The sequence below is a fragment of the Tinamus guttatus genome, unplaced genomic scaffold (genome assembly GCF_059628265.1).
Source record: "Tinamus guttatus ecotype Peru unplaced genomic scaffold, ASM5962826v1 Tinamus_guttatus_pri_ptg000177l, whole genome shotgun sequence".
Lineage (NCBI taxonomy): Eukaryota > Metazoa > Chordata > Aves > Tinamiformes > Tinamidae > Tinamus > Tinamus guttatus.
The window spans coordinates 671,327-685,299 of NW_028288711.1; the positions used below are offsets into that span (position 1 = coordinate 671,327).

The 13,973-nt window shown below is 54.0% G+C and overlaps 1 protein-coding gene across 2 annotated transcripts in view; it reads right to left on the minus strand.

Moving 5' to 3' along the window:
• Positions 1–13,973, minus strand: part of WHRN (whirlin) — a 45,066-nt gene that overhangs the window by 6,086 nt on the left and 25,007 nt on the right. The window contains exons 4-8 of one of the 2 annotated variants that reach the window (XM_088523290.1): positions 7,130–7,332; positions 6,651–6,687; positions 4,070–4,282; positions 3,468–3,680; positions 1,297–1,329 (exon numbers count right to left, since the gene is read on the minus strand). In XM_088523290.1, coding sequence (XP_088379416.1) covers positions 1,297–1,329; positions 3,468–3,680; positions 4,070–4,282; positions 6,651–6,687; positions 7,130–7,332 — 699 coding nt within the window. The remainder of the gene's footprint in view (positions 1–1,296; positions 1,330–3,467; positions 3,681–4,069; positions 4,283–6,650; positions 6,688–7,129; positions 7,333–13,973) is intronic. The other variant, XM_088523291.1, reaches the window with a different exon arrangement.

Consider the following 13,973-nt stretch of genomic DNA (forward strand, 5'->3'; position numbering starts at 1 on the left):
ACCTGTGGAATCAGGCCCTGGGAGAATGGATCTTTATGGCAGGCATCAGAGAAGAAAAATAAGATAAACAGGGATTTCAATTCCCTAAGCTGGGGCAGGAGGCAGGGACAAAGAAAATGCAAAATCCCTAGAGGACTGTCATGGCTGTAAGCAAATTCAAACTGCTTGGATCAAACCAGCTGCATCTGATTATTCCAGTTAACAAAAAACCTCTGCTTTGCAGGACTCATCTTGGATCCAAATCTTCCATTAAAAAGAGGCGAAGGTGAGGCTTAGCCAAGCAGACTGACATCCAGTGGGTGGCACAATTAGATGAGGCCTCGCTTCATCTCTGGGTAACCTTCAAGCATCCCATGCTGCAATCACTTTTTGCTTGGCAAGTCCTGCTCAGCTTCACGTGAGTTATTTTTGGCCTGAGTTTACCCCCGGAGCCACTGAGAGCAGCGGGGATGGCAGTATGCTCTAATATCAGTGCCTGGTGATAAAGCCAAAGCAAGCCAGGTCCCAAAGTTTGGGGTGATTTAACCCCAGGTACCCATGATCTACCCCAGGTAAAGCACTAGGCACAGCAGAGCTCTGTGGCAGGGCACGAGCAGGCAGCTCTTAGCCTCCTTCCAGCCAAAAGCTCTGTTATGACAGAAATTTTTGAGTGTGGGCCTCCACATTTGAGGTTCTCCCCACATTCATTTTTAGACACGTGCAGATTCATCCAGGGGCGGAACACCCACAGTGCAAGTACATCGATCCCTCCTGCACTGGGACACGGATTTCCGCAGACCCAAGGCTTAGCAGGAAAATCATTCCCCGCTCTCTGAGGATGTGTGACACGATGTGACCATGGTACTTAGCCAGGCTGCCTGGACAGGGAGGCAGCACAAGAGCAGGAGGAGCCGGCACACGGGGATGGTGAGGCGGGCAGGGCCGTTTGGGCTCCATCGGGCATCAGGGCTGCTTGTCCTTCCAGCACCGAGCTGCCGAGCTGCCGGCGGCGCACGCAGCATTACTGCAGGCAGGACACTGGTGCCAGCGGTTCTGGTTCAGGATTAATGACGTGTTGGAAAAGGCACCGGAGTCTTGTCACCACCGCAGTGTCCAGGCCCGCAGGGGCTCGGAAACAGCTCTGCAGAGGAGCAGAGAGTAGGGGGAAACGAGCAGCTGATCACGCGGCCGAGATGCGTGCTGGCCTCTGCAGGGCCTGTCCTCGTCTCCCGCTCAACACGCGCCTGCACACACTCTCAGCACGTCTGCTATGGCAACCACAGCACTTGAGCTCCCCGGCTGGCTGATAGCCCCTACCTCCATCAGGTCTATTAGCCACAGGAGCCGCTCCTGGGGGTGCGCGAGGGGAAAAGCAGATTAAAACAAGCGTGAAAGGGAAAATAAAACATCATGGAGGATGCAGAACACCCGAGCGAGACGAGCGAGCCCCCCAGAGCAAAGCCTAGCACAATGCAGCCCTCCCCGCTGGAGCCCATCCAGCAGAACCCACATCCAGCTGCATCCCAGGTTGAACGGGAAGGCTGCAAGTAGCCCTCTCCTTTGAGAGGTGCTGGCAAGGGCAATAGCAATGGGGAATTGGGACAGGAAAGGGCAGAGCAGCCAGTCTGGGAGTCCTGCCCTGCTCTCTCCTGCTGAGGTAGGTGCTTATTTAGGAAAGCCCATGCCCTTGACTTGGCAGCTGCGAGGAAGGGCTGCAGATGGGTGTTCTGCTCTCACATCCACGCTCGCAGGGTAAGGATAGAGCAGTGACTCTTCCAAGGAGGAGGCTCTCTCCACTGAGGGCCACGCGCTCTTATAGGGAGCTTGTAAATACAAGGCCTGGTAGATGGTGTGTGCTCACTGCTCTGTGGCCAGGAGGGTTCCCTAGCTCCCTCACTCATCTCTGGGCCCTCGTGCCAGGGGAGGCTGGGTCCTTGCTCACCCGTCAGCCACACTGGCATCATGGAGCATGAGGGAGAGTGCGGCAAACCCAGAGCACGTGGGAAGACTTGGCATTGGGATAACCAGGGAAGCGAGTGTCACACTTGGTGAGAAATCCTGGCCGAGCTCTCTGTTAGGTCTCTGTTAGGTCCTTGATTCCTAGGAAGCCTTCCTAGAGGGGTATGAAACTCTGCTCACCCTCATCCAGAAAGGACCACCCTGTAATTCACCCTGCATGGAGCACACGGCTTTCCTGCACAGATTTGTGGAGTCCAGCAGACACAAAAGAGCAGCTCTAACACTCTGCAACGCACTGAGCCCACCTGTGCGGCTGCACTGAACACGGCGGCAGCCACAGCCCTAGCAAGGCCCCGACCTCCTCCCCACCGGCCGCGGAGTGGGGCCTGTGCAGCATGGTGCAGCTTTGCTCGCTGGTGAACTAGCAGAAGCCCCTTGTCATCTGCTCTTTTTGTGAAGGTTTTAATTTCCAGGGTTGCTAATGCATTTATGATGAAAGGCATTTTATGGCTAGGAAATTAATTTTGGGGCTGCGTGTGTGCCTGCACTCTCAGAGGTGATTATGATAACTTAATTAGGCGGCGCGTGAATGCCTGGAGCTGAGCGGCGGGAGCGCTGCTGGCCGAGCGCCGGGGCTGCGGGGAGCTGGGACGCGGCACGGAGCGTGCGGCTGCGTGGGCTCCGTCGGGACAGGCCAGCAGGCAGCAGCGCCTTGGCGGAGGGACAGCCAGGGATGCTCAGTAGCAGCAGGCCGTGACTAGCAAGTTCTGTGCGGACAGAGCTGTCGGCGTGCAGCAAGGCCGCACAAGGGAAGCGGAACTCTCCCCTCGCGGGGGACAGAGCGATGCTTGGCACCAGGCGCAGCCCTCGTGCAGAGGACAGTGGCATCTCAGTCTGAAGGACACCGGGATACCAGCCAAGTCTCCCAGCATCTCCTTGCTGCACCTACAAACCACCCTGCCTGCAAGGATCTTGGAGCCTCTGGGAGCACCCACAGCGCTGACACAGGGCACAGAAGACACATGGGATCCCACCAGCAGGCCGGCACACCGGGGCCCTGCACGTGCACTCTCTGCTCTCCACCAGGTCCCACAGCCGGGTCTGACTCCTGCCAGCTTGTCCGGCTCTGCTGCAGGCACCCCAGTCTCCGCTGCAAGTCACCTACAAGTGGCAAAGGTAATGGCCACAAACTGAAACACCAAAAGTTCCACAGGAACTTAAGGAAAATTTTCTTAACAGTGAGGGTGACAGAGCGCTGGGACAGGCTGCCCAGAGAGGTCATGGAGTCTCCTTCTCTGGAGATCTTCAAGACCCGCTTGGACGCAGTCCTGTGCCACGTGCTCTAGGTGACCCTGCGTGTGCAGGGGGTTGGACTAGATGACGTCTAGAGGTCTCTTCCAACATTAACAATTTTATGATTCTCAGAGCAAGGCAGGGTCCCTGAGGGACCTCCAGGGAAGCAAGTTTGCTGCAGGGCTGCCAGGAGCAGAAGGTGTTCAGAGAAAAGGGAGCAGCCAGGAGGGACTTACCCTGGCTGAGCTGACGGTTGTCGAGGTGAAGTGGCTGCTGGAGGAGGAGACCGTGTCGCTGTAGGACATCATGGAGTAGGAGTCGGTGCCAATGCTGGGCCCTGAGGGCTGCCGGGCCTTCATGGACTCGATCTCTCGCTTCAGCACCAGGTTGTCAAAGCGGTCGAGGTCTTGTGGGGAGATCATGCCCCGCACCTCCGAGAGCAGCGAGAACTGGGCCAGGCACAGGGACAACCAAAGAGAGATTGGAGCACGACCACATGCCCAGCCAGGTGAATGCCCACTCTGCTGTCCTGTGCAGCTGCGGTGACGATATGTACTGGCAGCGATAAGGAGGTCCTGAACTCGTCCAGAAGCCCCTTTGTCACTGAACACTAAACCTCCTTCTGCCCTATTTCTAGGTTTTGGTTTTGTATCCTCACTCTTGATCCTCTGCAGATAACCTTGAACTTTGGTTTTATTTGAGAGCTCATTTGCAAAGGGGCTCATGTCTCCTGAACTGTCAGGAAAGGCTGGCAGGCAGCACTGACCACCCTGTGGCAGCAGCTCTGACCACTTCATGGGGTGGAGGAAGCTATCCCTGACCTCAGCATGGCCCTCACCTTTGCATGCGTGTTGAGTAGCTCGAAGAGTGCCATGACCAAAGCGTCCACGGAGATATTGCCTTCCTTATATTCATCAAGGTAGTAGCCCATGGTTGCCCGCTCCTGCTCGTTGAGCAGGTGCCGCGCTTGTTCTTCCAGCATGACCCGGCTCTGGTTCACCACGCTGCTCAGCGTCACCTGGGAGCCCGCCAGGCCTCGGTAAAACACAGGCTGCAGAAGACACGAAATAGGCTTTGGCATGGGATGCTAAGAAAGCAGCTGCTGAAACCCACCAACAGGAAGAGGGGCGGCATGTGAACAACTAGCTCTGCCCCCTCTCCAGGAGGAACAAACTGAACGAGCAGCCAGCCTAGAAAGGGGGTCTCTGCCCAGGGCAGGACAGACACATCCCAGAGCCTCTCCCGCCACGGCTGCTCCGCCAGCAGCCAGCCCAGCACCAGCCTGAACAGAGCAGCTCTGGGCTGGACAGAGGAGCGGTTCTGCCCTGACCTTGGCCATTTTGCCAGGCCTCAAGACAGGCTCCTGTTGGCAAGGACCAGTTGCTCAGCCCTGTGATGGTGGCTCTGTATTCCTGGCCTCCAGGGCGAACGAGGCCACTGTGCTCAGCTGTGGCACGGCAGAATGAACGCTGCTTCTCAGCGCCGTGTGCTGCTAACTGTCTCGTTAGACTTTGCTTGGTCACCTTCCAAAGATGCCAGATATCCTGTGGAGCTGCCTGAGCTCTTTTGCAGGCAACACATCCTGGGATCTCTGCCTTACTTGCCCCATTGGGAAGCACTCTGCTCTGATGCCCTTCCCCAAGAAGCCTGGAGGTGGGGTAGGAGGGGAGGGAGCGCAGCACGCAGCAGAGGACAGGCCCAGCAGCAGCTGAAGGCCAGGCAGAGCTCAGGCATGTCACTGTGGGGACGTGGGGACGTGCGAGTCACAGGCTGTGAGCCAGATGCCACTGAAACTCAGTGAGTGTTGAGAGCCTGGCAGCAGGAGCAGGGCTCAGCCCTTGCTCTGTGCTCTGTCCACAACCCCCGGCTGCCCACACCTCTGTCCCTGCTCTGCCCCTGCGGTGGTCGTGTTGGAAGGCAGCCCCAGGGCAGGGACACGCAGCACGGCTGGAGGCAGGTCCCCTCGGGCACTCGCCAGCCAGCCCCAGCGTCACTGCTGCTCTGAGCAACTCCAGGGCCAAGGGCAGGCACCAGGCACTGCAGCCCCTAAATACACCAAACAGCAGCACAGCTCTGTCCAGCGAGTGAGGACACTGTCCCTGGAGCAGCCGGTGAAGCGCTAGCAGCATGTACCCCTCCGCCTGGGAACGTGGTGCCACTAGAGAGAGAGCAAGCTCCAAGGAGAGCCCGGTGGAGAAACAGCACCCAGAGGAGTCCCAGGGAGACACAATTCTGACTGCAGGCAGGAGGGTTTTTCTTTTTTCCCCCTTTGAGAGCGATCTCAAATGATTTCTAACAGAGAAGCCCTTTGTGGTTCCTCTCTCTGGCAGTGTGGGGATACAGAGCCAGACAAGGCAGTGACACTGAAGAGCTGGCACCGGGAATCAGCTTTGCGCCGTTATCAGCAGAGCCACCTGCGGCGTCTCCCTGCCTCATCTAGAAGGAACGCGCTCTGCCGAGAGCCGTTCGGAGAGGCCCTGCTGCTGCAGAGCTGCCGGCACCGCGTGGACACAGGGCGCTGCTCCGGATCCCTGCTCCCTGCAGGCCCTGCACTGGGAATGCGGTGCCACTCCAGATCCCTGCTCCCCGCAGGCGCCGCACCCGAACATGGCGCCGCTCCGGATTCCTGCTCCCTGCAGGCACTGTTGCAGGCGCATCGGTGCCACTCCAGATTCCTGCTCCGCTGCGGGTGTTGAGGGCTGCAACATCTCCCAGGGCCCTGCCACGGCCGCCAGCCTGAAGGCGTCAGGACCATCTCTGCAGGGCGGAAGGGATCCCCCTCTCTGTCCTTGCCAGTATGGGGAGAAAAGGGGGATCTGACTCTGTCCTGCAGTTCTGCCTGCATTCACCTCCCATAGGATCTGCTCCAGCAGCACCTCTGTCTTCTTCCCAGCACCACCTGCTTTGCCTCCAGCGCACACCGTCCCTGGAGGGATCTCGCCTCCCCATTCGGCATCACAGGCCTGGGCTCAGACTGCAGCAGACACCCAGGCTCATGGCAAGCAAGCTGGGCCCCAGGCAGAGGCACATCTCTCCAGGGCAGGCTGGGCTGGCTCATGGGGACACTGTATCATCAATGGCATCATTCCCAGGCTGGGAAGCACCCAGTGTGCTGCAGAATAGCCTCAGCAGCAGTCTGGGAGTAGCAGTGGCATTCTGTCACCCTCTGCAGAAACACAGCTGGCAAAGTGAGATGGGCAGGAGAACGGCCAGAGCCAGTTACCACTCACCACTGTGTGCAAACTGGTCACCTTCCAAAGATACCAGATATCCCGTGGAGCTGCCTGAGCTCTTTTGCAGGCAGCACATCCTGCATCCCTTGTATAACCATGAGCACAAAGCCAGCCCTCCCAGCCATGGAAAACAGGGGACAATGACACTCGTCTCAAGAGGCGCTTGGAAGGTCCAACATCTCTTACCCTGGCTGGTGCCTCCGCAGCGTGAGCGCCCACTGCCCTGTGAGGAGGGAGAAGATCAGTTAGCACCAGGCGTCGTGTGCCCACCAAGGCACCCCAGAGCCGCCATCACCCAGGGCCTGCACAGGGCCTGGCGCACTCACTTCTTTCAGTGCCTTTGCTGTAAGTTAAACCTGGGACAAGTTCCTGACCTGAAGGCTCAAGGAAGGGGCTCTGAACGATGCAGAAACGTATTCTCTGGGCCTGATCAACATCACAGGTCACAGATGCCAACTTCCGAGCACCAGATAAGGGGCACTAGGGGCGCTCCCATGGACAGCTCACAGATGCACATCAAAGGGCATCGAGCTGCCAGCCTTTCAGTGGCACAGGATGTGCTGCTGGTCTACACCCTTCCTTGGTGACTGTATGTACCCTACGGAGAGTTCCGCGTTGGAAGTCTTGTCTGGCAAACTTGGAAGGGGCTGGCACCAAGCACGTACCCTGCCGAGCTGACGAGGGTCTCTCCGATCTGGGAGCTTGCTATCCACCGGGTCTCATCCACGGTGGTGCGGGCATGGGGCAGCCTCCCAATGTCCTTCACCGTCATGATGAGGTGGCGGGAAGATTTGAGCAGCTTCACGGCCTCGTCGTGGGGGATGCTGAGGAAGCTCCGGCCATTCACCTCCAGGATCTGGTCTCCTACCTGCGGAGTCGGACCAAGCATTAGAGCTGGATCCCAAGCCAGACCAGGCTGCCTGTCCCCTTCTGTAAGTTTCAGGGTGTTCTTGGTTAGAAACAACTCCTAAAGAATGCATGATCCAAGCCCTCCCTGCTGCTCCCTCCTGTTGGAGGCCAAAAGCCATGCTGCTCTGAGCCTCAGCAACCTGTGACGCAGGAGAGGCCAACCTGAGTGTCCCACCCTGGCTTCCAATTCTGTGTGAAATTTGGGGTCTGTAGCAGCTGGGATTTCATCCCTCCCCTCCTCTTTCCTCCCTAGCCTTCCCCTGCTGCTCCCGGTAGTTTTCATTCGTGCTCAAGGCTTCACTGTAACTAGGGGCCTCCCTGGTAGCCTGGCCCTATTCAAGGCACAGCATTCTCCTGGCTTTTCTTCATCCCAGCTCCTCTTCCTCTTTGCTTCTAGGGCTTTAAATGCAGCTCCTCCACACTCAAGTATCACAATTTGCTCCATTTCTGATAAACCACCTCTTTTATACTGCTCCTTCGTATCTTTGCTTAACCATAGGCTTCGCTTGAGCCCTGTCAAAACACAGCCCTATTTTCTTTATGCTGCAGTGCAAGCAGAACGAGACATTCCTTAAATAACTCAACCACTTCTTGGGGAAGAAAAGGGTACAAGAAAGATGGGAGACAATTTCTGAAGCTAAAATCAATTCCAATTCTTTCAGCTCAGTCAGAGCACAGGGGATAATTTTGTGGACACTTACATTTGTGCTCTCCAGTGAGGAGCAGTGACTGGTCACTGGTGGGCTGTCATTCGGCTGCCACCCAAGTCACAGGTGAAAGAGAGATGGCACAAAATCCCCATGAGAAGTGACAGCGAAGGAAAAGACACAAAAGAATGAAGGATCCTGAGGATTATCTGGAAGCTGACAAAGAGCGGAAATTCCAAAGTGCCTTCGCAAGGCATGAGACGTGACTGAGGCCTCTTCAGTGAACACAGCAGACACGTGAAGTGGCAGGCGACGGGCCGCTTGTGCAGCTGTGAGTCCAGAAAGATCAAAAGAGCCCACAATAAAAACACATGATAGGAAAGTGGGGATTCCAACACCAATGCAAAGGCACAGCAATAGTCCAAGGGACTGCGTGACCTCAGGGTGAGCCCTGCTGGCTAGTGAGGAGAGGCAGCAAGGAAAGCTCCTGAGGAGGGGGACAGCCGTGATTAGGGACATGTGAAGGTGTCTGTGAAAGAGAGATTGGAAAGATTATGTCTGTTAAAATTAGAGAGGAGATAAATGTGTGGGGATGGACATCATGGAGAGACAGAAAAATACTGTGGCAATAATGAGGAGTCAAGAGCTCCTGCGTAACCTTCCCGCTCACGAAAGGGCAGCGGGTGCGTGGGGAGGCGGGAGGCAGCGCCGCTGCGGACGCGGACGGAGCTCGCGCAGAGCACAGACGAGCCCGAGGCCCCGGAGCCAGACAAGGAAGAAGCTGAGGCCCCCGTGTCCCTGAGCTGACAAAGGAACTGAGGCTACCATGCAAAGGGAAGAGACGAGAGACGCGTTGCAGTAGCCTCTGCAGCGTCCTGGGGGTGGCCAAGCTGGGGTCTGGCTGCACCGACTTGCTCCATCGGTTCCAGGAGAAGGCTCAAAGCAGCTGGTCCTGCAAGAGCAGCCGCCTGCTCTCAACTCACCTTCCCCTCCTCGAGTTTCCCTGGGCAGGAGGGACGAGGGCCTTGGCTCAGGCTCCGCAGCTCCAACGAGGACCAGGGCAGATCCCTGATCCCTATGGACTGCGGAGCAGGGAGCAGCTGCTGGAATCATGTGCCGGGAATGCGAAGCTCCACTGGGCTGAGAGCGGCAGCCCTGGGCCAGCCCTGCCTCCAAGAACCAGAAAATAGAATCCAAATACCAACGACCACGTTCCCCACATCAGACACTGCAGAGACCTCAGGCTGCCTTCAAGCTCTGTCAGCTTTAACCAACTGTCGGAAAACTGCTAAGCACCAACGAACAACGAGGGTAAATTATGGTGGTGACTAAACTGCCTGCAGAAACGCACGCTCGCTGTAACGAGCATCATCTCTCAGGCTGCGTTAATGCACCAGACGATGCACACCGGAGCCGATTCTGCTGCCAGAATGAGGAGTGCTGGGTTCACTGCAGCACTGAAACGACGGAAATTCAAACTCTATTAGATAGCTTTGTTGCAATTCTCAATCTTTAATAGCTTTTCCTATCAAAGATTAAACCTTTATGATTTCTGTTCAAGACAGTTAAACAGATTTCATGAGCCATTCTTTAGTTTCTCTCCTCCAGAATGGGACAAAAGCAGCCTGGAATGCCCTTCCCCTAAGCAGGACTCTGGGGCAGGAGGTGACAAAGAGGAGAAAAGAGCTTCACGAGCCCCACGTTCACGAGCAAATTCACCCCTGCAGGTGCTGGAGCAGCACAAAGTGCAACACGGTGGTGAGTACAGCCGGGGTGGGTGGCCTGGTACACCCAAGCATCAAGGTTACGACAGCACCTACCCCAGGAAAACCCCCATCTAGTGATGCCACAATATTGACAACGGGTGAGAACCACTTGCCACAAATGCTTAGATTTATGCACCAGTGTGCAGGAAAAAAAAAAAAAAAAAAAAAAAAAAAGACCTTGCAAGAATAATTGCTGGTGAAGGGCAGATAAAGGGATCACTGAACAGCTCAAGTGCCTACAAATCAGTCTATCTGGATGATACAATCGTATTAGGGCAGGAGAGGATTTTTGCTCAAACACAGATAACTATTTCTCCCCCCAAGTCAAGGACAACTTGGAAGGTTTTTTTTAAAAAAAGAAAAAACTGCAGAGATACAAATGCAGCATCTGTTAAAACAAAGGTTGACCCTGGCAAGGTGTTTGCTATATGCACAGATTCTAACTAGCAACCAAATAAAGAAAGAAATAATAAAACATGCAAAAAAACCTTACTGACCTGGATATTTCCGAAGCAAATTTTCAACTGGACTCAGAAAATAATAAGAGAACATCTGGAGCGCCTGAACTCTTCTAAAAATGGAATTATTTTAATTGCCAAGGGAAAATTTACTCTGAAATAACGAGGGTTGAACATGACACACCAAACCGCAGATGAGGAGCAGAACCGAGGAATAGCAGATCTTGATGCTGGGCTTGCTTGGCTGCTTCTCCTGCTGAAGGCAGGCAGGATAACCCAGCAAAGGGGGATGTGGCTGAACCTTTCCGGACTTTAGCCAAGGGTCCAGATATCCAAAACCTCATAAGAAATGGAATTGGTTCACGGAAAGTATCAGTCACGTGGACAGAAAACGTGATAAGGTATTTTCAACATGAGTTCAAGTTAAAAGACACCAAATTGAGCTGGGAATAGCAGGGCTAATAGCATGCCAAGTAGTTTGGCATTAGCACTAGTCTTTAATGACACTAACGTGCCTGAAGAGAGGCTAAATTGTACTCACAGACACCACTAATGGAGGAGGCTATCTAGCACAAATAATTAAAAAAAACACACCTCAAGAAATTAAAAATATGGGTGGAGAAAAATATGAACCAATTTGGAAACAGTTGTACTAAAATTTGTGGAAAATATAGATATATGGGAAAAAATGGATTGAACAGTCCAGGGCAGATGATGCAGGTCAGAGAAGGCTGAAACACCCTATCAGAAGGATCAGGAATAATGGGAACAAGGAAAGGGAGCAGGAGGTGCCACGTGCTGCTGCACACATAGCCTTTCCCCAAGCATCTCATGATAAAATATAAAATAAGGGGGGACAAGGGAAGAGAAGGACACGACAGAAGCAGATGGACTCTTGGAGTAACCAGTGGTTTCACCACTCCTGTGCCTCCCCGAAGAGCAGAGATGCTGGGAGAGGCCCATCCTGGTGACTGAGGACACGGTGCCGAGCACCGCTCTAGTCCCCTCCGGTGCTGCCTCTGGCGGAAAGGCCTCAACCTGCCCACCACAACCTCTTGTCTTGCTGCATTCCTCACTACATCGCTTATTCCTCAACCTCTGAATCAGCCACGAGGCTCCTGGGTTGCTTTTTCAGTATCTTTTTTCAATGTGTAGACCCCAAAATACAAGCCAGTATTCCAGAAGCAGCTTCATGAATACCCCAGATGATATAAAATCATTTACTTTTTCCTATTTACAGCCTTTCTTTTTCTTTCCCTGGTATGCAGATATATATAGATTGTGCTAGACCCTTTTTACGCCAATCTTTGTGCTGGAAACTCATATTGAGCTGTTTGTCTAAAGAAAGCTACATGAAACCTGCTGTTCCTCATGTAAAGGTCAAGTGGGAAAAAAATGCTTGAAAAAAAAATAGGTACAATACAAGGCTTGGAGAAAATGAATGAGGGGAAAAAATCAGGCTGCAGAGAGCCACAAACTCCAGCAGAACAGATTCAGCTCCTGTGCAGCATCACCGCGTACGTCACGGAGCAGGCAGAAAGGACAGGCTGGAAGCAAACAAGACTAACGCACATCGCTCTTCAGGCCTCTGCTAACCTGCACTTCTTCAGCGTGAGCACTTATACCTAGGCAGCATATTTTAAAATATGCCCAAAGAACGCGTTGTCACAAGCTTTGTGAATGAATAAACGTAAAGGCAGCCAAGGCCAAGAACATGAATATTTAAATATTGAGGGCTGCAGTGATGCAGCGTGTTTCCTGCTGCTACCTGCGGCGCGCTCTGCTTCCAGCCAGGAAGGCGGCAGCTGGAGCAGAGCCACCCGACCTGGCGCGATCTGCATCGGCCGGCACCACCCAGAACGGGGGGCTCCTTCTGGGACCCCTTCCCGGGGCTGCAGCCTCTGGTTCCGTAGCAGGAAAAAGCAAATCTAGGAATCTAACTTATAAGACCTTACAGAACGTTTCTCGAATTTGACTAGTTTTCAGCATCACTGGTCATTTGTCCTCTAAACATCTAAGGAAACTTCAAAAATGTCATTAGAGCATTCAAAATTTCTGATTTGGAATCATGGATGCCAGAAGGATTTCTGGGGTACCTCTTTACCAAGAGCAAAGAGTTTGGCAACATTAACTCAAAAAAAAAAATCTGATAACAAATTCAGTGCTGTCAAATCTGGTTTTTTGTTTGTTTTTAAGCAAATAATGCTTTATGCAAAAACATGTTGCCCGGTCTTTGCTTCCTAGCAGTTCCTGTCTTCGCTGTGCCCTTGTCATAGCACATCTCTTCAGTGCTTTATGTCAGAGATTGATCTCCTAAAAGCCCAGTCCCACTTAGGCACCAAACTAACAGGCGTTTAAAGGCACCTACAACTCTCGGGATGCCAAACTGGAGCCAGGGCAAAGCGAGTGACCTGTGGTTACAGTGAACCTGTGCTAGAGCAGAGCACAAAACCCAGGGCTTAGAAAGCAGATTCAAAAGCTCATCATAAACGAGGTTTTATTCCTTATCCCTGAGATAATGCTTTGAAGGGCTGTAGTTACTTACCTGCTGACAAAATATTTCTTATGTACCCGGTGAGCAAGAAAAAAAAATCAGGTGGAGCAGCACAACCCACAGTAGTACCAATCGCCAGTGTAACCGGCAGGAGCTTGCCCATCACTTCCAGCAGGGCTGGATGATGCCCACACTGAGCAAAAACTCCATCTTTCCATTTCAGAATGCATCAGATCACCTGGAAATTGCACTCACTCACCGCTTCTTCCCTGTTCGTGGCTGCATCACCTCTGCCGCCAGGTGGAGCGGCTCCGGGTGCGAGCGGATGCAGTCTGTAGCAGACCATGTCTAATGGCAGAACATCAACGGCCTTTCTTTACCTCCGAAGCACAAACTAGTGCTAAATTTATGGCTTGCAGTGCACACAAATCAAGGAGGGAAGTGTGTGTGTATCTGAAATTGCACGGTGCCTGACACTGAGGGAAGCGCTGGGCTGCTGGCGCACACAGATCAGTTGCTAGAAACCAGCACAGCAAGGGGAGACACATAAAGAATCACTAAGCAGAGGACCTGGCGTGGGACCTCGCCCGCGGCGCAGAGCCTCGCAGGGAGGCCGCGGGGTGCCGCGCCGCAGTGGAGCGGCACACGAGGACACCGCAGGCGGCCGCGCGCGGGATCCTCCTCCCGCCTTGGTGGCGCGGGCAAAGCGAGCGGTGCGGAGGCACTGCTGTGTGTTGCTCGTAAAAACAATCAGGGAAACGCCGTAGAAGAAGGCTGCACTCCTCAGCAGCCTGCTACGATCCTCCCCGCACGCGGAAGCCGCGAGCTGTGCTCAGCTCACCTGCAGGTGGACCCAAACAAGCGAAGCAGCAACTTTCCCTGTGCAGCTGAGGGGCATTTGGAAACAGTATGGAAGAACTAAACAAGAAAACTAGCAGAAATAATTTTAGGGAAAAAAAGCAACTTCTTTTCCATTTCCTACCTTTAACCTCTCAGGTGTCTATGAGGTGGGGCTGGCACTCTGGGCCTGGGACAGCAGACCCTGGGGACAACTAGCTTGCTGCAGGACCCAAAGTGACCAGCATGACGCCCAGGGCGGCTCCAACCTCCTTCCTGCTCTTTTAGGAAAAGCAAATTGTCCTGTGCCTTTTACCATCTCGGTCCTTAGATCCTTGTGTCCCAGACGCTGTTCTTGCTGCCCCTCACCACGCTCTTCTGCTAATGACCAAGTGTCC